This window comes from Propithecus coquereli, unplaced genomic scaffold, assembly GCF_000956105.1.
Source record: "Propithecus coquereli isolate 6110/MARCELLA unplaced genomic scaffold, Pcoq_1.0 Scaffold177, whole genome shotgun sequence".
Taxonomy (NCBI): Eukaryota; Metazoa; Chordata; class Mammalia; order Primates; family Indriidae; genus Propithecus; species Propithecus coquereli.
In genome coordinates this window covers 4,730,154-4,753,765 of record NW_012142412.1, presented here as the reverse complement: position 1 = coordinate 4,753,765, position 23,612 = coordinate 4,730,154, and the positions used below count along the sequence as shown (strand labels likewise).

The 23,612-nt window shown below is 38.2% G+C and overlaps 1 protein-coding gene across 1 annotated transcript in view; it reads left to right on the top strand.

Moving 5' to 3' along the window:
* The window catches only part of PARD3 (par-3 family cell polarity regulator), a 714,541-nt gene that overhangs the window by 332,880 nt on the left and 358,049 nt on the right, over nt 1-23,612 (top strand). Inside the window, exon 5 of the mRNA XM_012642182.1 lies at nt 8,468-8,599. Coding sequence (XP_012497636.1) covers nt 8,468-8,599 — 132 coding nt within the window. The remainder of the gene's footprint in view (nt 1-8,467; nt 8,600-23,612) is intronic.

Sequence of the window (23,612 nt, the reverse complement as noted above, 5' to 3'; positions counted from 1 at the left end):
GTGTAGCAATGGTTAGATGGCAGAAATTGTCATTGCCCATGTAAGCTGTGGTTCCTGGTTAGATCAAGAGTGGGAGGTTGGAAGTCTTGTTTCTTGGAAATTGAGTAGAAATTGAACATTGAGGTGGGTAGGGGTAACCATGAGCACTCGTCAGTATTTTTTTTTTTTTTTTTTTAAGAGACAGGGTCTTGCTTTGTCACCCAGGCTAGAATGCAGTGTGGTGTGATCATTGCTCACTGTAGCCTCCGATTCCTGGCCTCAAGCAATCCTCCCATCTCGGCCTCCCAAAGTGCTGGGATCACAGGCATGAGCCACTGCACCTGGGCTTCTTGTCCATCTTAATCTCCACAGAGTATTTGTCATAACGTCTTTGGATCCCTGTTTCTTCTTTCATACCCTAAGAGGTCAAGCTGGCTGTCCTCTAGTGTGTTCCTTCCAGCTTTAAAATTCTGCACCTAAATTTTTTCGTGATATTCTGCACTGTTTAATTGGATTAGGAACAGCTGGGAAAATGGGTTCAAACAAGTAGCCTGGATGAGGCTGAGTTCGTTGCTAATATTTCTCTTTGCTTTGGATTCCCTGGTTTGCTCCAGGAACAGATCTGGTGGCTTCAGAGAAATCTGTGTCCTTTTAAAGCTTTTCATTCCTGCATCTCCATGAGTGATTTCGACCAACCCTTTTGATACTGGATCCCTTTGTGTTCATAGCCTGTTGCAGATCCACGCTCCTGGGATTATTTTTCTTGTCTGGTATGAAGACTGTTAACAGGGTGCTGGCTAGTTGGAGGTGGTGAGTTAAACTAAAATGTTACGCTTCTGGTTTTGTCACTGTATCGACCCGAAGGGTTGGATGTGTGACAGGAAACTTAGTTGTAAATTTAATTGTAGTCCTCAAATGTGTGCTTCTGTGTTAGACTTCCAACATGGAATTTTTCTTTGGCATATTCAGCATTCTTGAGTTTCTCACTGAATTAAATATAATTTTATGATCTGGAAGCTCTTGAGAACATATCACAGAGACTGGAAAGGCATTAGCACATACGGAGAGGGACAGTTCAGTTTTTAGGCCAGAATGAGTTTTAAGAACTGTGGATGGACTGGGCTGGTGGTGGCTCACGCCTGTAATCCCAGCACTTTGGGAGGCTGAGGTGGGAGGGTCCTGTGAGGCCAGAAGTTTGAGACCAGCCTGGGCAACATAGTAAGACTCCATCTCTAAAAAATTTTTTAAAAAATTAGCTGATTGTGGTGGCACGTGCCTGTAGTCCCAGCTACTTGGGAGGCAGAGCCAGGAGGATCACTTGAGCCCAGGAGTTCAAGGCTGTAGTCAATTGTGATTGTACCACTGCACTGAAACCTGGGCGACAGAGTGAGTCCCTTTCTTAAAACAAAGAAAAATGTACAGATGATACCTTTATCATTTCAAAGAAAAAAAAGCTAGTAAAATTATTTGATGATGTACATGTTAGGAGATTTTAATTTGAGCATTATTATTTTGCATGGATAAATTATTTTTAATTTTTGTTATTCACTTAAACTCAGTTAAAATGAAAATTCAAATAGACATTAAAAATAAAATGTTCTTGAAATTTGAGCTGATGAGGTGCTATGATCAATGTTTTACTGTTCAGAATCTCTGGATATTGAGCATGTCATGTTTAAATTTGTAAAAAGTTTCAGCTTAGTGTCTCTTACTGCAGACTCTATTACAGTTTAGTAGACTGTAAGCTGTCACTAATGACCTCGATTTGTTGTTTTGACGAAATATATGGGTGTTTGAGGTTCCTCTCTGTCTTGCTGCAGTTCTGTGGGAAAGGTTTATAAACACCCTGTCCTTTGTCTTCTCTGCACCTCTCATTAATAGTTACTATGAATGTGGGGACAATGTAATATATCACTGTGGCAAAATTGCACTTGTACCCCATGAATAGATACAAATAAAACATAAATGGGAGGAAAAAAGAATGTGGGGAAACCTGTCATCAAAAATGAAAATGAGATGTACACTGGTACATCTACGTAAGTACTATCTCAGCACTGTGTACCAGTATTTATGCTCATTTGTGTCCTGGATACTGGCTTAGGAATTGCAGACAATCTAGGAATGAGTTCTTGACCTCACTCCTGCTGCATTAGGCATGATAACATAGGAAGTCGGTTACCATGGATTTCAAATATTGCTTTTTAGATAATTTACTATACTTCAAAATAGCCATGCACCTAGGGTAAATGATGACGAATACTGTGTTTGGATAAAATCCCAGGTTTCCTTATTGTTAAAATATGTCTTAATGGGCATGCGATGGATTTAAACTGATAGCAACTGCCAAACTTTCTACTTTCATTTGCAAGTTGGTTATTGAACCTGATTTTTTTCGTGTGTGTCAATCTTTCCCTCCTTCTCTCCCTCCCTTCCCATTTACTTTTTAGAGGATGATTTGAAGGTCAGAAAAGTACATTGACAACAATCCTATTTACAGACTATTTTATAGCTGTTGTCTCCTTATAAGCTTGAGCCTTGGCGTTGCTTCCAAGTTCGTGCTCTGGTATAGCCATTGGGAGGCACAGAAGATAAACTCTGGCCCAAAGACAGGAAAGAATCTGCTACATCAAGTCAACAGTGTGATTACTGATGGGTTTAGCAAGCTTCATGTAATTTTTTTTCCTGAATTTATCCTAAGCCATAATTACTAATTTCACTCCAGTCTCATAATTCCAGGTTAGATATCCTGAAAATAGTTCCTTTTGTTTTTTGTGTATCATTTCTTGGAGAAATGATTAAGCAGAAAATTGAAATCTCTTTTATTACAATTGCAGAGTTAAAAAATGTTGTTACGTTAAAATCTTAACATCATATGGGAATACTTGAAACCATGTGATTTGTAGAGTGTGTAAAAATGAAATTTATATGCATTGCGTGTTTTGTATTTCGAAGTGTATGGCACGATTCCTCATGATTTTTAAAAAGACATTTGGAATTTTTGCACCGAAACAAAGTGGAAATGGAGTTGGGTTTGCTATGCTAGCATAGAAATGTCTATTACTTCTGTAATGTTCCTGAAACAGTCCTGATTTCTGCAACATAGAGATGTAGGCTTGCCAAGAAATTTGACTATCAGCTAAATAGCTGTTTCTGGTAGATAAAGCCTTGGAGTCGCAGCTTAGCGTGCCAGGAATAAGCTTCTATCCCAGGGCCTTGGGTGGGTTCTTTGTGATTTCTTTTTATTGAATTGTGATTGGCTTGGGGAGGGGTGAAGAGGAGAGAGGACACTTACTTTCCCTACCCTGGAAGAGATTTGCTCCATCACCAGGATATGGTACCAGGGAGCAGCAAGTTAATATGCACTTCCCAGCGTGGATGGCTTTTTGACACTTGATGATCTGGCAGGACATTTAGATGATAAGGAAAATCCCTGGTCGTGGCAGGAACATCTGTTTTTTTCCTGGCAAGAAGAAGTTTCCCACCCGGCACAAAGCTGAGTGGCTGTTTGGGACAGCCTCATAAGTGGAGGATTAAAGTTATAATTAAAAAAGAAGTAATTCCTTATGCCATTTTCCTTATATAATCTTTTAGATAAAATAATGACTTTAGTAAATTGTTTCTTGCCATCTGCAAATTTAATAGTAATTAAAATTTTTACATATTGGTACTACTGATAGATTTTTTTTTTTTTACAAGTCTAAAAAAATAGATTTTTGTCTCATTTTTGTTTTCCCCAGGGAAGAAGCAAAGTTCAAGATTTCTGTTTTTGCTTTGACATTTACCAATGCAGAATGGAAGCGTTAAATTGATCAGGAAATGAAATTGATTTAAAATCATACTCTCCAATTTATTGAAGCTCTGACCTGTTGCAAAAGTATTAATGGCAACACAGTTTGATGGCTTGGTTTTCCATTTCGGTTATGAAATACAACTTTTGAAAATGTATTTGATTTAAAAAATTTGACTTTGTGGTTGTAGTTTAATGCATAAATGAGTGTATATAGTCTTGCATAGAGTTAAGACTACCATAATTTAAAAGTATTTATACTAAAACAAATATTTTCAAATTGAAAGTAGAATGCACTGTATACATTTCAGTGGGAAGCAGTGTAACATCCACTGTATTGTGATGTAGAAAATATATTGCCTGTTATGATGTTTATTGATGCAGTCGTATTATAGAGAGTCGATCCAAACTTCAGGCAGGATTGTGAAGAAGACCGTGGCTGACATGCCAATAGTACCTGCATGGTGCTCTCAGTGAAATAATATATTTTAAACATCCTTCACTTAATTGATGATTTAAGATTGCTGTAAATCACTGGGCTTTTCATACATTATACATGAATCAATGTATGAATTCATCGTTGACTTCACCGTCAATTAGGAAAACTTCTGTTATGAGGGGCGAATGTCAGTTTTATTATACATTACCTACTCAAAGTTGATTCTACAAATACAAAATTATTGGATTCTTCAGGTGCAGTGTAAAAGGACAGACCTTTTGATCTTTAGCCATTTTCTCCCTTAATAAGATTATTCTGTGTTCCCCAGTTGCATGAATTACATGCCATAATTGACTTCAGTGGAGAAATAACACTATTTTTCAGATGCAATTGGAAATAATCACATTTGCCTTGGACTTTGTATGCTGTAGGTGTGACATGAAATTGAAATAGACATGTAATGACGGCATACTCCTTTCAGTATAGATCTAAAAATAGTCATTATATTTCAGTGAAAATACATTTTATTGAAGTTTATCTTGATAGCTCTTTTAAGCAGTTCCTAAACAATTTTTAAAACAACTTATCAAAGTGATCTTTTAAAATTGCAGGATTCTGAAACCATGTGAAATAGGAAACGTAAAAAGATATTCAGTCAAAACCTGTCCACGTTGGAATGGGTCATTGTGTTAAGTGCTCGGGTTTAAAGATGAATGGTGATCTCCTCTGCCCAGGCTTCCCTGTAATAGTGGAAATAGCAGTTCAAAAATTAACTAAATTATAAGGTAGAACTATAATTAAAGGAAAATTAGAATATAGTGGTCACAAAAAGCATGGCGTGATTAGTTCTATTGAGAATCGGGATGCTCCGTAGAGAAAGTAACATTTGAACTGGGTTTGAGAACTTAAGGATTTCTACAGAAGAAATGTTATTCGAAGTCTAGTTGCAAAGGAAGCCAGAGTGAAGGTGAAGAGATGTGTGTGGTACCACAAACGCGATTGTCTGAAAGTTCCTCCAGTCTACCTACAGGTGTAAAGTGACCCAGCATGTGTTTTACAAGAGACCTCTGCCGGGAAGTGGTGTAGGACATTGTTAGAGAGGGTAAGCTTGAGCCTGTGTCTAGTTAGAAGGTCGCTGTTACAGTTCAAGGCGGGAGACAAGTTGATTCTGAGCTAGGGTTATCACCAAGGAGTGAAATCTTGGCAAAAAAACCCACAAAACAAAAAACTTTGGATCAAGAAGACCTAGCAACTGTGGGAATTGAAGAGAAGAGGGAAGAGTTAAAGATGGATTCTGAGTATGTTTGTGCGTGGTCCATGAGTTGATATAGGAGGTGAGTTTTGAGGTATCTTTGGGACTTCTTGTTGGAAATTTAGATGATAAATTTAGGAAAAGTTTAGGGCTACTGACCTGTGCCTAGAAGTTGTCAGCGTGGTTAGAACGCTTTGAAATTGTGCACCTTCTGAGCTTGTCCAGAGAGACAGTAGTAAGCAGTCCGTAGATAGAGCCAATGAGGCCATTTATGGGAAGAGGAGCATAGACAGATTCAGAAGGAGCAGGCAAGTTCCGGTAGCATACTGGATTCTAGACGTCAAAAAAAAAAAAAAGTGAGAATTTTGTGGTGTCTGGTCTCTTCATTTTAAAGACAGATATTTTTTCAAGTGATGATTTGTCATTATGCAAACACCCAGTTCCCTGTAAACTTTTCATCTAATCGTTTAGTATCCATTGATTATCTTTGCCTGAATTATTTCATGAAGAGTTGAAAGTGCTGATTTTTCTAATTCTGTTATTTAGTCTACTTCGATTATTTGTCGTTCTTCTGAAAAAACAATCTTCCTCTCATCCACTGGCACTGTTGGTTTCTCTGAAATACAATTTCTACTGAGAAAACAGGGTAGATTTTTAATTTTTAATACTTTCCGTTTAATTATTCATTTTCTAAGTAAGGAGTTGGTGTAATAATGAGCTCAAGTGGCGGAAAACGTGTATAAAGGCCAGGTGAGGACACGAGAAGTCGGTCATCTGCAAGCCAAGGAGAGAGGCCTTTGGAGAAACCAGGCATGCTGACTCCTTGATCTGAGGCTTGACTCCTGGAACTGCGAGAAAATAAATTTTGATTGTTTAAGCCAAAATAAATAAATAAAAAGCCAGGTCCCTACCAATGACATCCTCGAGATCCGTGAGGTAAAAATGGTACTCGAGGTTCACCACACTTTCCATCCTTCTCTTTGTAGACATTTGAGTTTCTATCACTAATACATTTATCTACCCTTTATGACTTATTTGAATTTCTTGTCCGGGGTATTGCTAGACTATCATGTGAAACAATATTTCCTTTTCTTTTTTTCAAGCTCACGTTTTCAGGTGAGGCTGAGTATTTTGACCCTTAGTTTCTTCGTTTTTTCTTTTCCTTTGACTTTGTCCATGTCGTCTCCTCCCCGTTTCCCTGTTCTTATGAGCAAAGCCAGCCCTGACCCCTGGGCATGGAAAAGTGTCCTCCTTCCTCCACCATTGTTCTTGCACCTGTGGTGTGCGCCATCACAGCTTTCTCTAGCTGCAGCGACCAGACATGCGTGCTTTTTTTTTTTTTTTTTTTTAGTAAAATGTACTTGCTGCTGAAGTTTAATCCTGCTACTGCATTTTAAAGGATTATTTTATTTTTTTGCAGGTTAACTCTTGGAAGTTTATAGCATTTCATTTCAAAATTTATATTTTTGAATGTCTGTAGGGTTTTTTTGTTTATTTCCATATGTGACAATATTGACATAGATCCAAGACTATTAATTCATTTTTAAGTTTTATTCCCTGATGGAACTCAGGAACAGAAATATTAAATAGTATCCTGGTCTACAACGGAAGTCTATGCAATGCAAACCTATTATGTTGCACTTTTTTGTTTCTACATTTGTATTCAGTGCTCATATAGTTTAAAAAATGAAGAATAAGAATCAGTTAATCATGTATATAGTATTTATAGCCAGACTACTCTTAACAGAGTACTAAGGGGAATATTTTGTTACTTCTCTTTAATTTGGCATGCTGATTGCTGATTTAAATGGGTCGAACTAGAGGTGACATTTTTAATTTGTAGGAGATAATTTAGATTTAGTCATTGAACTAAAAAGTTTGATTTTCCTACTTTATCCTAGCCTTCTCATTTCTTTTCAGAATATTCAGATTAAATTTTATAGCTCAAAAGCCTAAGCAAGTTGTTATAATTTGTTATTTGAAAGAAACATCCAGTAGCATTTGGTTGTTCTGGGGGAGTATTAGAAACTTAGTTGATTAATGTATGTATTTTTTGAGACAGGGTCTTGCTCTGTCACCCGGGCTGGAGTGCAGTGACATCATCATAGCTCACTGCAACCTCAAACTCCTGGGTTCAAGCAATCTTCCTGCCTCAGCCTCTCGAGTAGCTGGGACTGCAGGCATGTGCCACCACGCCCAGCTAATTTTTTTAATTGTTTGTGGAGAAAGGTCTCACTGTGTTGTCCAGGCTGGTCTCAAATTCCTGGCCCCAAGCAATTCTCCTGCCTTGGCTTCCCAAAGTGCTAGAGTTACAAGTGTGAGCCACCACGGCTGGCCTAGCTGACACACATTTATTTATGTAAAGACATCACTTGTCATAACCATGTCAGAGTGAACAATTATATGTGTGTATTATGTACCAAATATTTTGATGTGCCATTTTTTCTTGATATTTGAGTTAATGCCGACTACTAGCTAGTCAAGTAAGAACAACCCAGAAAATCTTAAGTCTCTTAAGCAAAGTCACAAATCTACGAGGATCCAAAGAAGGAACAAGTTTATTAATCTTTGTTTTCACATGCTTGGTGAATTATAGAAGATACCTCACAATATAATGATGAGATTGGAAAGAAGAAGAGAAGAGAAAATGTCATGAATGAGACATAGTTAAAGTCTTGTATAGAAGTATTTTTCACCTTTTGGTGCACATACTCGACCTGGGGGATTGATTTGGACAGGAGTGCCAAGTATGGTGTTTTGTTTATTGTGTGCATACCTGTGTGGCCACCTTTCCTGCTAAAGTCATTAGACTTCCCTGTCTTTGGCACATGACTGTAATTCTGAGGTCTCATCTGGGTGGAATGTCCTCACTCAGCTATTTTGTTGTAGGCTTGGAAAAGTATTTTAAATGTGTGGAATCATTTTTCTGCTACTTTTGAAAAGCCAGGTGCATCATTCATTTGCAAGGTCCAGTTTTTTACAAGACGCCTTTTTGTTTCTTTTCAAATAGAAAGATGAAAACTACAGAAGCCTCCCACGGGATACTAGTAACTGGTCTAACCAATTTCAGAGAGACAATGCTCGCTCGTCTCTGAGTGCCAGTCACCCAATGGTGGACAAGTGGCTGGAGAAACAAGAACAGGTAACATACGTGAATTGTTATACGTGTGTCGTTGGTGTGGCATTCTCCCCCGTACCCCAGAAGATGTCTCTCCCGTCACAGTGATGATGAAAAGTAAATTATTCTAACAAACTTCAGTTAAATACGGCTGTATATCGGAGTTCTTATAACATTAATGCAGAATGTTCCTTGATCAAAGATTTTTTATAAGCAGTTATAAATATTTGCAGTAGATCCTAAAGTATCATGATGTTAGAGTTGGTAGCATTGCAAAGGCGTTCGCAGAGGTGTTTGGCGGTGAATAATGCCGTTAGTGAGTAGACATTCAAGGCTCTTCTCTTCCTCGATAGACAGTACATCAAAGCATCTGAAGAGGCAAAAAAACTTTCCATTATACCCGACTTCACTTTATGAGAGAAATATATCCTCTGCTGTTGTTTCAGCATTTAGATGATGGCATTTTGTCAGCTTTGGGCACTTATCCCTTCATAAATGTCAAGGACCTGTTTTAGGTTTATAAGTTTCTGGAGTTGACTAGTTCACGCTGCAGGGCAGCCACCTACAATCCGTGAAATCAGAGTTGTTTACCACTCAGTGGAAATAATTGCTTCCTGTCTTGGGAAGAACGACTATTTATAAAGTTTTTAGAGAAGCCCTCACTTCATGTGAAGACTAAGAATTTATCCAGTAAGTTAATTCTTCAGTGTTATTTTTTTAACATCTTAATTGTTTATTATTTAGTCATAGTGGTGTGTTAATTTTTTTATCTTTTGTTTTTCGTGTTTTTTTTTTTTTTTTTTTTTAGGGGGAAATCTCAGTGTTTTCTTTGCCATTTTAATAGTTTTCCCCCCCAGCTTTATTAAGGAATGATTGGGAAAAATTGTATATGTTCGAGGTGTACGACATGGTGTTTCAATATATGTATAATTGTGAAATGATTACCACAATCAAAATAATTAATATATCCATCATCTCACACAGATACCTTTTTTTTTTTTTTGTTGGGGAGGATACTCGAGATCTACTTTCCCAGCAAATTTCAAGTATATAATACATTACCATTAACTATACTCACCATGCTGTACACTAGATCTCCAGAATTTATTCATTTTATGACTGAAAGTTTATTTTTTTGAATTCAGAATCTACATGTTTAATATAACCAAAAGTTTACCCTTTGACTAACATCACTTCTTTTCTACCACTCCACGGCCCCTGGTAACCAGCATTCTACTCTTGCTATGGGTACAATGTTTTTTTTTTTAAGATTACACACATATAGATGAGATCATGTAATATTTGTCTTTCTGTGTGTGGCTTATTTTACTTAGCATGATGTCCTTTAGGTTCATCCGTGTTGCTGCAAATGTCAGGATTTCATTCTTTTATGAGGCCGAATAACATTCCATTGTGTATATACAGACACCACATTTTTCGTTATCCATTCATCTGTTGTTCGACGCTTAGGTGGTTTTCATATCTTGGCTTTTGTGAATAATACTTCCATGTACATTGGACGGCAAATATGTCTTCAAGATAGTCATTTTATTTTATCTGTATATATACCCAGAGGTGGAATTGCTAGAACACATGGTAGTTGTATTTTTTATTTTTTGCGGAAACCCCGTGCTGTTTTCCATAGAGGTGGTACGAATTTACATTCCCACCAGCAGTGTACAAGCTTCCCTCTGCTCCACATCCTCCTCACTAACACTTGCTATCTTTTGACTTTTTGATCATAGCCATCCTAACAGTGCGAGCCTATAGACGTCTTCCCTGGTGCAAGTTTTTAAAAAAATGATCCATTCACTACATTTGATATGAATGAGACGGTACATGTAGAAGAGTAGAAGCAGGAGAAATAATTAGACTGAAATGTGCTCAGCAGGACAAGAACAACAAAAGCAAAATAAAACAAAACCCACTTTAAAATTTCTGCTAGAAATAAGCACGATTGTTTGGGCAGAGGACGGGTAATAGGTTATGCTTTATATACTAGAAATCCTTCCCAGCTATTCTCATTTAATTGTGGATTTGTTCTATTAACTATTCCCTGAGAGTTGTCTGACTTTAACGATCTGATGTCTCTGCTGAGGTTTTTTATTTTTTTCCTCTTTAGTTTTTGCCATTACAAAACATAATAAAGAGGATTGCATCACACAGATAATGTGTTGATCTGCCCTCACAATTTGGGAACACCAGGGTAGAACTGATGGCCGTCGTCTTCTTTTTGTTATGCTGTCTGGACTCCAGAGGTCAATAGAGTTCTAGATTTCATGTGCCTCCAGTGGTTTTGTTTTTGCTCTATTTCCTCCTAGAGTGCTTGTCTCTCATTATCTGTTTCTGAAGGCAATTATGACCATGTCGGCTTTGCCAGTGGGAATGAACAGCAGGAATGAGAAGGACACAAGCATGCTTTATACCGCAGAGTCAGCAGGCACCCCTGGAAGTGGAGGGTGTCTTAGTCTTTGGGTGAGATGAATCGTACTCAAGGGGATAGTGAAACTTCTTTATTGCTATTAGCATATTGGTTAGTTTTACTTCTATAACCTAAGGTAGGCGACAGATCTTATTAGAACTCTGTACCAGGAAGCACGACGTGATTTCCAAAAGGGTAGTCTTGCTTTTCAGGCATTAATTCACCTTGTTCAGAATGCTACTGAGTCCTGCATTGGGTTCATGCCACAGGGCGGAGAACTGTGTACCTTTCCAAAAGCAATCTTTTTTGATGTCAATTTTGGGACTTTCTTTTTCTGAGAGACCTCAGAGAGCGCACAGGGCTTTGAAAACTAAATGGTCCATTGTCGTGTTGCTTTGAAAAAGTTTTCATGTTTCTGCAATTTTGACTCTGAGACCCAAGAAATGAAAAAAGCAACAAAACCTTTGGTTTTGATATGTGACAATGTTTTAAGGAGTTTGAATTCGTTTTAACCATAACCATTTCCCTGACTCTGCGTACACTATAATTTAATATTGGCAGATAAGAGATCATAAGCTGGCTTTGTTCTTATATCCCCACATTTTATTGCAACTAATAAATTCTACCAAAGAGGCGGCGGGAGCTTTACCATACGTGATTGGAAGAATTTAGAACCAGAAAGTAGAGGGACCTTAAGGAAAATATAAGCTAATTGGGAGCCTGCCATTTTCACTACCTTCCTTGGTGAACAGGCCTGAACCCAATTAGCAGGAACAGCGAGGAGGTACAAGGAACATTCCAGCTGCCACTAAAGCTCTGTTATAGGGGAATGACTGCCCTGACCTTTAGAGAAAAATCTGTGTGTCAGGGGTCTTCCCATCAAGAAAAACTTCATCTAATTGGCAGATTATACTAAAGGAGACAAACTGGGAGGAAAAGTATTTTAAATGTGTATTGATGACGACATAATCCCAATGCGATATAGAACGTGCTGTCCCCTTGCCAGGGGAAAAGGAATCCTGCCATTCTGTGTGAAGTCTCACAGTCTCAAAGCCAGGATTTTGAAGAGCAATGACAATACATTTTTTTTGTCTTCCTCTTTTTTTTATACCTTTGTCACTTTCTCCAGCTGTGACGCTTTTGCTTTATATTTTTGAAAATATTTGCTTGTTATACGTTAATGTTCACACGATCCACAATCCTTGTATTCCTAAATGACTGGAGAGGAAGTTTCTACTAGTTTTTTTTTTTTTCTTTTCATTATAATTTGGTGGAGATCAAATTCTCAAAGATCTAGGGCAAAAATAAATGTTAAAATTAGTGAGGAAACATTTTTAAGCCTATCCAGCTTATTATATGGGGGCAATTTTACAAGAAAGTGTTTCCCTCCAGGCCAGGCAGTGAGTGATTGTGGTACTAGGTTTTGCCTTGGTTATAAAGTGGCGAGTGTCTGGGAGGACCAGGCCATGGCTCCTGCTTCCTGGCTCATCACAGTTGATTTTTATACCTACCTCCCTGCACAGAGGGCGAGTCCCTTCCTTTCTCAAGTGCTTACTAGCCTTTTCTTAAAAAAAAGAAAAAATTCTCGTTTTACTCAGACCTAGAACTATCCAGATGACAAAAAGAAGTTGGTGTCCAGAGTATGAAATGGCAATACTTTCTTAATTACCAAATTAGAAGATGGCTTGTTTGGAAATCTGGTAACAGCAGCTGCAGACCGGTCCATGCGATGACAGAATGGTCACGCCATTAAACCGTGGAAGAGCTCTAGAAGTTCTAGTGTAGGAGCAGACCGGGCTTCATGGTATCTGCTGTCGTTAATGGGACATAAGGCTGCCAAATAGTAATTGAAATGTGGTTTACTTTTTGTTTGCTTCTTTAGCTCATAGGCATGGAAGAACCAAATGACTGTTGTGATTATCTGGTAAAAAATAATCTATTCCCCCCACCCCCTTCCTCCAAATTCTAAAATCATATGGTTATCTATTAAAAGGGGATTTATTAATATTATTTCCTAATTGATAAAGCTTCAGAAAATTTGTGCAGAAGCAACATAGTTGTGTTTATCTCTAGCGACACCAAATGTGGAAACTAAAAACATCAAGATTGTTTTAAAATTTAATTTGGTTTTCATTATAAAATGCCAGAGATTTTATTTTATAACAGAAATCTGTCATGTTCACAATAACACCCAAAATAAAATCAAAACAGCTTTTTAAAAGGGCTGTCTTGTCACCTGGATATATGAATGCCAACAGCAGAGTATTTTGTTGTGCTTTGATAATAGGATGACTGCTATCGAAATACATGTGTTCAGATTATTTGTTTTAGAATATTATGATTAAAACATTCTATATGTGACTTATATTATTTTCCACGAGCCCTGCATATTTTCTACTTTTATTATCAAAGAACCGTGGGCTGGAAACATCAGTGGAAGAACAGGACGAGCGGATGGGGCCCTGGTAGACAGTCTTCTAAGAAGGCCTTGCTCATTTCCTGCAGAGCCTTCAGGCACATGCAGGGTCACTTTGGACTTGAGAGTGACAAGCAGCATTTTATCCTTGTGTGTATTTAATGACAAAAGACACAGGTTGGGAAATGTGTATCAGGATTATAAACCTCACCCCTCACCTCACTAGTTGTGTGGCCAAATGCAAGATATATAAACTATGGAAACTTCATTTTCACTGTATACAAAATAGAGAAAATAATACCCATTTTGCAGATTCTGGCTTTGTGTGCCGAGTCCAAGTGATGCAACTTACATTCAAATGTAGACCGAGTTTCCCGTGTGCTGTAGACACTCCTAAGATGCTGATTTCCTTCCCATCTTTCATTTTACGTAAGAATAGGTTTAGTGGTTACCCCCCAACAACCCTGTCTTGTATCGAGCAACTGATTGTATTTTCTTAAATATTGTTTTATCCTTGGCATGTTGGAAGTACCATTTGGTATGCTGGGCTGGTTTGTTTTCTTCCCTGGAGTATTTCTCATGGCCTCTTCATCCTTTCCGAATTGGATTCTTGCTTCTGTGGCATCTTATCAGAATTAGAATAAAATCTAATCTTTTTAAATCATCTCTGGTTCTTTTCTGAAGAACATAATCTGACACAAAAATGACATTAGCGTTAATCTCTGCGTCTGCGTCCATTTTTCATATTCCCTTCTGTTTTTGGCAAGCGTGCCTGCTTTTAATAAGATTACACGTAGGGATGCCATTTAAGAATACCAAGTGTCTTACGAGGGCTTCTGCTCTGCCACTCGCTAAGCGTCTGGATGTCTTCGTGATGCGGAGTTGGCGGGGGGCAGTGTCACTCATTTGGTTTTGGGGCTGGGTTGCGCAGTTGAAGGGGTACTCGTCAGTTTGTCCTTTTTCTTTATGACTGGCCATATTTATTGCTGCTTTGGCCTATGGAGCTAAAAGCCTGCAAAGCAGCAGGGAAGCACGTCAGAAATTTCACTGAGTGAAAAAAAATCTTTGGTGGTGTGTGAATTAACCTTCACGGGGAATCCGTTAGTAGCTGATGATTCCGCTGCCCGTGAATAGTGGCGCCAGAACTAGACATTTAGAGCTTGCACTACGCATCAAGATACGTTTTCATTTTTAGCTTTGACCGCCAGGTGCCTTTTCATATTTTTCATCGCAGGCAGTCTTGAAGATTTTTGTTGTGAGCTCTGCGATTAAATACGGTGATGAAAAGAATACGCACTTCATACTGTCGCTTCCTTTATTCCAACCCATCTGTATGTCATTTGCTTTTGAAATTTTGTTCTTTATTTCTGTGTTCCGTGAGCAGTGCAACTGCTATTCTTTAAAAAAAAAAAAAAAAATACTGGTTAGGAAATGGCATTAACATTTTCAGCCTACAGTATGTTGTTTTCACTACCTATTTCCTGAAGCCTGCCTGGAGAAATCAAATCATTCAAAAGCCATTTTTAACTTTGGAATTTTATGATCTAGGTATGTATACTTTTTTTTTTTATCAGTCCTGTACAGGCCTTTTCTAGTTAGCTTCAACATGGCTTTGAAATGGCCCTAAACGGTTTCCGTTTTAAGTGTGAAAACATTTTGCTCAATGGTTTTATGTTCCTATGTGCCCTATAGTATTTTCATGGGTCCTATATATATCTATGAGCCACTTTTTCTTTCGTTTTTTTCTTTTCTTCCTCACTTTTTTAATAGCTGCAGACATTATAAAGAAATTAAAGTATGGTATTGGGATAGGGTTTGGGTGGGCTTTCGGGCTTCATTTCGTATATTAATATTGTTATACTGCTTTACCTTCACATACTGCTTTTGAAATGCTTTTATTTTTAGTCCATCAAACTTGCCAACGTTGGGTGACTGAACATTCTTTTTTTTTCTTTTTCTGCAAGTACTGTCATCTCCCAGTTGTCAGGTGGAATTGTGATCTTGGTATCTATTAGAATTAAGGTGTAAACCCTTTAAGAAGCATAATGTCTTGTCTACCTTTGGTAAGTCCTTGAGTTCTCTGAAGTGACTCACTAACTGGCCCAGTCGAGACTTCGCTTTTCCTTCCGTTGAGAAAGTGGGCGCGTGGTGCGGAAGTTGCTGCCTGCCTGCGGGAGCTCACGCTGCCCTTCCTTGCATGCAGAAGAGGGTTCCCTGACCTCTCAAATGCTGCAGTCTTCACTTCTGGCCTGTCCTTATGCCTTCCCAGTCTTGGGACCTTGCTCTTGCATTAGACTCCTGTCCAATGCTGAATGTCTCCATGTCAGCCAGGTCTTTCGAAGCAGCAAGTATGTGCTGAACTAATCCAACCCTGTCCCACAAGCCTTTGTCCCAGGGCGGCCTCAGCCTTGCTTGTGCTCCCTCCCAACCCACACATCCGGTTCCTCCTCATCTTTTGTGTAAAGGGTCACATGGCTTCTCCTCAGGAGACCTTTCCCGCTCCCCGCATTTGATGTCCGGTGACATGCCTGTCTCATGTCACTGTCTCTTTGCTAACCCTCCTTTTTGACATTTATGAGTCTGAATTTGTTTCACTGCCCTAACACGGCCCAGGCATCATCTTGTTTACCCCTTGTTTGCACCTCCTGTTAAGCCCTCGTGTATTTTTGGCGAATAAGTGTTCGAATACATTGTAAGAAAACGGTCCATAACGTCCTCACTTTTTCTGATGCCGTGTATTATGGGTGGATTCTTTGTCAGGGCAATTAAACTGACCATTTAATAATGGCATGTGATGTAAGATTCTGATTTTTTTTTTATTAATTATGAGCTAAAAACTGCAGATTATAGGTCAATCCATGAAAGAGTGAAGACATTCATTTGTAAATCTCATCAATACGGTCATACTATTACATCACTGATGTTTGATTAACTCGTTGCTTGTCACTTAGCATCTGCATATGGCAAAGAGACTGAAAAATGATTATAAACTAGAGAACCAAAAAATGGGAGAGGGGGTAATGTCTGTTCTCTGAAGGTAAAGCAATGTTCCTGTTTGGAAAACTTGGTGATATGGTGGAGAGCACAGCCTTCCCTAATCATCAGTTTAATCACTCGGGAACTTTCTGCGAGAAGGTCTTGTAATTGAACATGGGATCCGAGGGTTAAAACACAGGTCCTGTCAGTGTAGTACTGCCAGTTGATCACAGGAGCCCTAGGAAAGCCACCTGAGTCCCCAAACGCTGTGTAGGAAAGGTGAGGGGGCAGAGGATAATAGCTGCTCCCACCTGCTTAAGTGAGGCTTTTTGGTACATAGGAAGAAAAAAAAAAAAGCCAAAAAAATGTTGTTTTAGGTCCACGATAGTTGTCCAATCTGTTAGCTCTAAAAATATTGAATTACTTAAATATTAAAAGTGTTTAATTGTCAAGAAATATTAAATTACTCATTGTTTAACTAAAGAGACATAAATTTTCTGTTTAATTAGAAAAACAATATTTGAACAAACCATTTGATTATATTGAATAATTTATAAGCAGTTGAGTTGAACATAATATAGTGAAATATTCTCTCCTGAAGATATCATATATTTTATTTTGGGGGCACCTGTTTTTAGCTGTTACTTAAATTTTTCCTTTTCAATGAGTTCAGAGGTTTTTCATTTTCATTAGAATGAAAATAAATTATACTATTAAAAAGTTAATGGAATTGATTCTGGTACGAATCATACAACCTGACCCCACAGAGGTTATAGAGAAATTTTTGGTTTTTAAATTTATATTAATAGGTATCCCTATTCTTTATTGTCCTCAGGGTTCATTAGACTTCTATAAGGGGATAAGTGATGCTAATCTTCCCTATCACCATGAAATGCAGTATAAGTTATTGGACTATATTGTGATTAATTTGATAACATTATTTTGTTTTAAAAATTTTAATATGCTATTTGATTTTTGCAAAGGTAATGCATTCATAGTTCCAAAATCAAACATTGCACATGGATATGCAAAATACTAGTGCCCCTCCCACAATTGTCTCTGTCCCCAGCTCCCCTCCCCATGTACAACCAGTTATTAGTTTCTTGTGGATCCTTTCAAATGGTACCATGCTTTTATGAGCAAATATGAAAATATATTGTCTTTTCCTTTTTTATATAAATACCATCTACAGCATTCTGTGCTTTTATTTTTAAATATTTTTATTTTCATCTTTGCCTAAATACAACTTGGCAGTCTTTTCAGAGTGACACCAAAAAGTGTCCATTTTTGAAACAGTTTAATAATTTTCTTTTGTATAGATGGGCCATTATCTACCGATGGGCATTTAGGTTGTTAACTGTCTTTTTGCTATTGCAAAAAATACTGCAGTGAATTGCTTTTTATATATGTCATTTTGTATTGTGTATCTCTTAGATAAATGCCTGAAAATGAAATTGTATATTTGTTCATTATACAAGAGTATTATATGCATTTGTAACTTTGATGGATGTTGTTAAACTGACCCCAGTAGACACTGGACCAAGTCACACACCACTAGCAATGCCCGAGACCCCATTCACTTTGTCACATCATGTTGCAACGTGATGTTCTACGCAGTCTATTAAACTGACTTGATCAGTTATGCCTTTGAAATATTTCCCTTTGCAGCTTCTCCAATGTATTAGGCTGTTGACACATTTGGCCAACAGATAGGCTGAAAGTGGTCTTCCTTTACGGCTAAGAAGCACAGACCATTCAAACCCCTTGCTTTACCCCCAGCAAATAAACTATGGGTAAGGAAAAGGAAGAGTTGGGAGGCGGGAGGAGCTCTTGTTACTCTTGGAGAGTTAGTTCACCTCTTCAGTATTTGCTCACATGTCAATCACTCTGAAATGTCTCCGCTGTCCTTTATCCTGTTGTCATTGTTTTCTTCCTTCCTCCCCTAATTTCTCTAATTTCTTTCCTTCCAAATTCACAAGATATTTGGAGGTTGGGTGAGCACTATCAGAGTTTGAATATGGGGAAACATTCAAACCCTGCAAAAAAATCCATTTTGAAGTGGTAAATGTTTAGTAAAATTGTTGTTAGTTTTCTAGTCAAGTGCAACATATTTAGTAAATTTGCCCAGATAATCTTATGGAAAAGAATTGATGAGTATGGATTAAAGTTTAAGAAATGTGTTTCTTCAACTGCCTCACTCTGAAACCTTTTAATAACATTTTTTAGAAATGTTAAATAAATGAAAACTTCTGAAAAATTTTCAGCTTTGACATAACTTGTGCATTCTTTTTGTATTTTAAATATATCGGGTATTTGATACATATTTTTCTGTTATTAACTAGAACTGAGTTATCACCCTCACCCATTTCTGTCTCCTACTCAAGGACAGCTGGTCAATAATTGTTCTTTTTTGTATAGTTTTCTTCAATGAAAATGAGTAGAATGGTGGGGACAGGAAAAGGACAAAGTTTTAAGATGGTTGGCTCACTAAAATGCTTTTTGAAAAATACGCTCAATTATGCTCACTTGTGCACATCAATTCCGTATGTACAGAATCAATACTTCTTTCTCTCCTTCACATAACCCCAGGTCAGGTGCTATAGTCATTTATTTCTATGTTAACGTTTTTTCTTTCTGCTGTGCTTTAGACTATATGTTATACAGTGGTGTAAAAACCACGTATTTGAAAGATTTAAACTTTGGTGAATGAATGCAGTCTTCTTGTCAAACTTAAATGTGCTTTCTTGTTCTTGATTGCTGGGGTTTGTTGAAGAAAGTTCATCCTCGTGAGATACAAGATTTGTATCGATGGAATTGGTTCATTCGGGGAGCTTGAGAATTTTCACCTACAGATATTAGTGTCTCATGTATAACCTTTCTCGTTCCATGAAGGATTGTTGGCAATTTATATCACCCATGAGGACCAGTGTTCTGTTTCTTTCCTTGTACCATCACTTACTGGTTTAGATGAGTGTTTGAGGAGTCCTGTCTGATTAGAAGCCTCTGTCTCTGATGTACTCATTAGTGGATTCTGAGAAGCAACTGGTTTTAGATTGTTCTTGATGTTGCAAACTTTTCCCTTTCTGGTGTTTGGGAAGTTGAGACGATGAGATGTTTGCATCTGCAATTACAAACGGAAGTTTCAGAGATAGCTATGAATACAATGATTTCCTTCTTAAATTTTATTCTGTCATTGGCAGCCACAAAACGTAAACCAAAAATGGTTACGCGAGCGTGTGTGCACACACACGGTGTAAATAAATACCAAATGTGGAATTTCTAAAACTGTGTTTGTGTCTAGAATGATGGAATGTAGACTTTTGTCACATGGTTTTTTGGACACCTTTAATTATGTCAGTTTTTCTCTCTCTTATACATAAAGTTGTTAGAATTTATTAAATGCCGCACTGGACAAAGAGAATTTGCTCAGCTCAGTGCAAAGCCTTGTGTGAACATGGATATTTGCTGGTGTGTGAGTGTGGTAGTTAGGATGTCATCTTGTGGCTCTTTGCACTAAAGGAAAGACAGCCCAGCATCCTGTGTTTGCATCTTTTATCAGCCAGTGATATTCTGGGTGGTCTTCTTCACTTTTCCTGTCCCTCTAATCCTGGCGACTGTCTTTCTAAATCCATCCATTCCTGTCCTTCCCCCTTTCTCCTGCTCAAGTCCAAGCCTCCTGCACCTCTCACGTGGATGTCTGCATGGCATTGCAGCCACCCTCCCTGGCCACATCTCCCTGTCCATTGCCACCAGAAGGATGTGTGGTCGAGAGCCCGCTTTGGGACTCTGACCATCCTTGGGAGCATTAAGGAGTGATGTGGTTGTCAGGGGCTTGAAACCACAGTGATTTGGTTTGGAATTTCATAGCGTGTCTTGTGCTGAGCAAGTTCCTGGAGTTTCTAAGCCTTGCAGCAAGCTGCAAAACTGCCTATGGTGCCTTTCAGAGGATTGTGAGGATTAGATGAGATCCATCACGGAAAGCACTTAAAACAGTACCCAACACACAGTGAACGCTCAGAGGGTGTGAGTTTTGTACTGCTGGTTTTGGCTTTGTTGAGGTTGGGTCTTCCTGATGTGATGTTCTTTCACTGACCCCATCCCAGCTGCTTCCAGGCTGCACCCCAGGTTTGCCCACTCTGCCGTGCTCGTTCTGGTCTCTAACCTCACCCTGTTCTGGCATCCCTGGCCTTTGCACGTGCTGGCCGACTCTTCTCTTTCCTTTCTAGGTCTGGTTCTTCCGATCTCACCTCCAGCCTTAGAGTTTTCCTGACTCCTGTCTCCCTCAGTCCTTATCCTTAGCCACGCCCCTGTCCCCTGCAGAAACCAATGTCAGGTGCACGTGGCAGTGTATTAATCTTTTCCCACCATCACACTTACTAGGTTTCATTTTAATTCTGTGTCCCTCTTTTTAACGAGGGTAGGACTCATATCTCTTTCTCAGGGCTTTTTCATTTGTTTTGGTTTTGAGGGAGGCATGACTAAACTTGTGGTGGCGTCAGATCTCTGACACATACATTTGCATCTCAGTGTAATCACACTTTTGTAGAATACATTTGTCGTAAAGGGCTATCTGCTTGTAATTTGTATATCTAAACATATTCTTTAAACATTCGTATAGTAAGCATTTTGCTAAAAGAAACTCCTTCCCTAGATAGTATATATTTTCTTCCATTGAATGTTTAACTTTTCAAGAATCTCTTCTAGATTAAATTGGAGAAAGTTTGAGGGGAGGGCAAGGAATGTTAGTTTGATTATATCAGCAGAAATCTAGGCTTTTGGACTTGCTCATAATTGAAGTCCCTGGGGGGACTAATTTTCCTGAGAACTTTGTATTTTAATCATAAACAGACCCAATTCGGTAATACTTTCATAAACCTTTGGCTAAGACTTTGGTTTTAATGTCCTGAACTCTTAGAAAGGGAAACATATTTTTGTAGGTTGGCCAAGAAAAATAGGTCTCAATTCAAATAAAAATAATGTATTTGTTATTTTAAAGAAATTTTTCCATCGAGCAATCTGTTAAACATTTTGGTAATTTAGTTGTCTAATATTGGACATGACTTAGGCAGTGACTTGATATATTTTCTCTGGCCCAATGTAATGACTATTTGAATTTTAATGTTTTCACTTTTGACTTGAGTAAGTTATGTTAGATTATACATGATTATTTAATGGTTAACTTTTATTTCTTTTGTTGTAGGTTTTAATAAAAGGGTGAATCCTATGTCTTATTTTCTTAAATATATTTGAAATGGTAAAATATACAAAGAGTTTATATTAAGGTCAAAATATTTTCTTTAAGCTACTTTAAGGTATTTTCTTTAAGACACGCGCAGTTTTCTCCCTGCTGTTGCAAGTGGCTGAAACAGTACTTTGAATCCGTGGCACCCTTGGAGAAGCTTCCCTCTGCACTTCTGTGACGTTCTATTTCTAAGCTCGCTCAGATTATTTATAGAAATCTCTTCCTGGTGCTCTACCTGCAAGAATGCAGGTCATTTTTCTAGATGGGTTTTTACGTGCCTTTCCTTGGTGAACTTGTATGTTACTTTAGTTTCTCTTCCCTTCCCTTCAGCCTTGTGCTTACCCACAAGTAATGGCTGGTCACTTCTGTCCAGATGTCTTATTGATCGCTCAGATTGAGCGTGGGTGAAGGTAAACTATCTTCACGCTTCCTCCCAGGCAGAGGGGAAGTGGTCCTCAGTCAAAAGGGAAATGTGAGTTGAAACCACTTGTGCTGGACCAGGCTCTCCGTGGAGCCGGGCAACATACAGCAGCCCCTGTGTGTGTAATGGCCTTACCACCTGTGAAACCATGAGTTGTTAATTTCTGAATGTTTTCTACGCTTAGAAAATTCTATGATTGTCTATGGTTTTCTTGTTTCTTTTAATGTAGCCTTGTGTCCTCCAGATTTCAAACTTAGTTTTTCCCTTTCTTCTTTTTTCTACTTCATGTTTAACCTATTGCCAGGTACTTTACATTATACCTATATTCTCGCGTGTGCGCATGCACACACACGTATAATCTAGTTTTCTGTTTTCATAGCACCTGCTCTCACGTCAGCCATATTCCTTTCGACTGGACTGATATAATATTTGACCACCTGTCCGTCTATTCCTTTTTTTAATCAGTTCTGCAGATTCCTGTTCACTTAGTCTCCCAAATCGCTACTTGGATTGCCTCACCCACAAATTTAAATAAAAGCATGAAGAAACTGCTTGCTGTATTCTGATTTAAAATTAAACTCATTAGTTTGGTGGTCTGTGTTCTCCGCAGTCTAATTTCAATTTAACTTTTTTAGGCATCGTCTCCTACCTTGGTCTCATGCATACTCTATGCTCTGCTGGACCACTCTACCTTCCTTTAGAATAAATTCTTTTCTTGCTGCCCTCAAATATGCGCAGAATCCTCGGCTCCCCCCACCTTTTGAATCAGCATTGTCATTCATTACTTAATTCAGTCTTTGATGACGTGTGTGTTGGATGCTTGCTTGAAGACATCATTCTGATTGAAAATGGAGGGGTAGCATGCTATGAGGAAGTGGTGTGATGTGCCCACACCACAGGCTTGGATTTGACTCCCTCTCTGAGAGAGTTGTTAGTCTGACCTCTCGAGCCATCAGTTCCTCATCTGGGTAGTTGGGGAAGTTGCCTCTTTCTTCCTCTTCCAGTTCAGAAGCTTTAGTAATTATGCCATAGTAGACGGCTTATGCTCTCGACCCAGAAAAAGTTAAATCTGTGTTTCCCTTAGCTGTTTGACCTTGGCATTTTCTATTGACTGTTTCTTGTTTAGTGTTCTTATTTGCAAAATAGTAGATAACAGAACCTATCTCATGGACGTTAGTAAGGATTAGATAAAATAATATAGCTCAGTGTTCAATACACGTTAGCTATTTTAATTGCCATAATGTGCTAATTTAAGCCTAATATAACATTTATTGTTACTCTGTGCCACTTACCTGGTCCTAGTGATTGCTGCAAATTTTCAGTAGTTATGTTCTATCATTAGGGAATTAGCTCGCTGCTTGCCTTTCAATGCAAGGCCTTGTTTGATAAAATAATAAGCAAACTATGCGCAATAGTCTTATCAAAGATTCTAGGTTATGATTTTTTGTATTTAGAACACATTTGTAGTATATGGTTAGTATTATCTTTGTATTTTTCACATGAATGAGATGGTTATGCTTTTCATATAATTATTTATATGGCTAAAACCCTTTGATATTA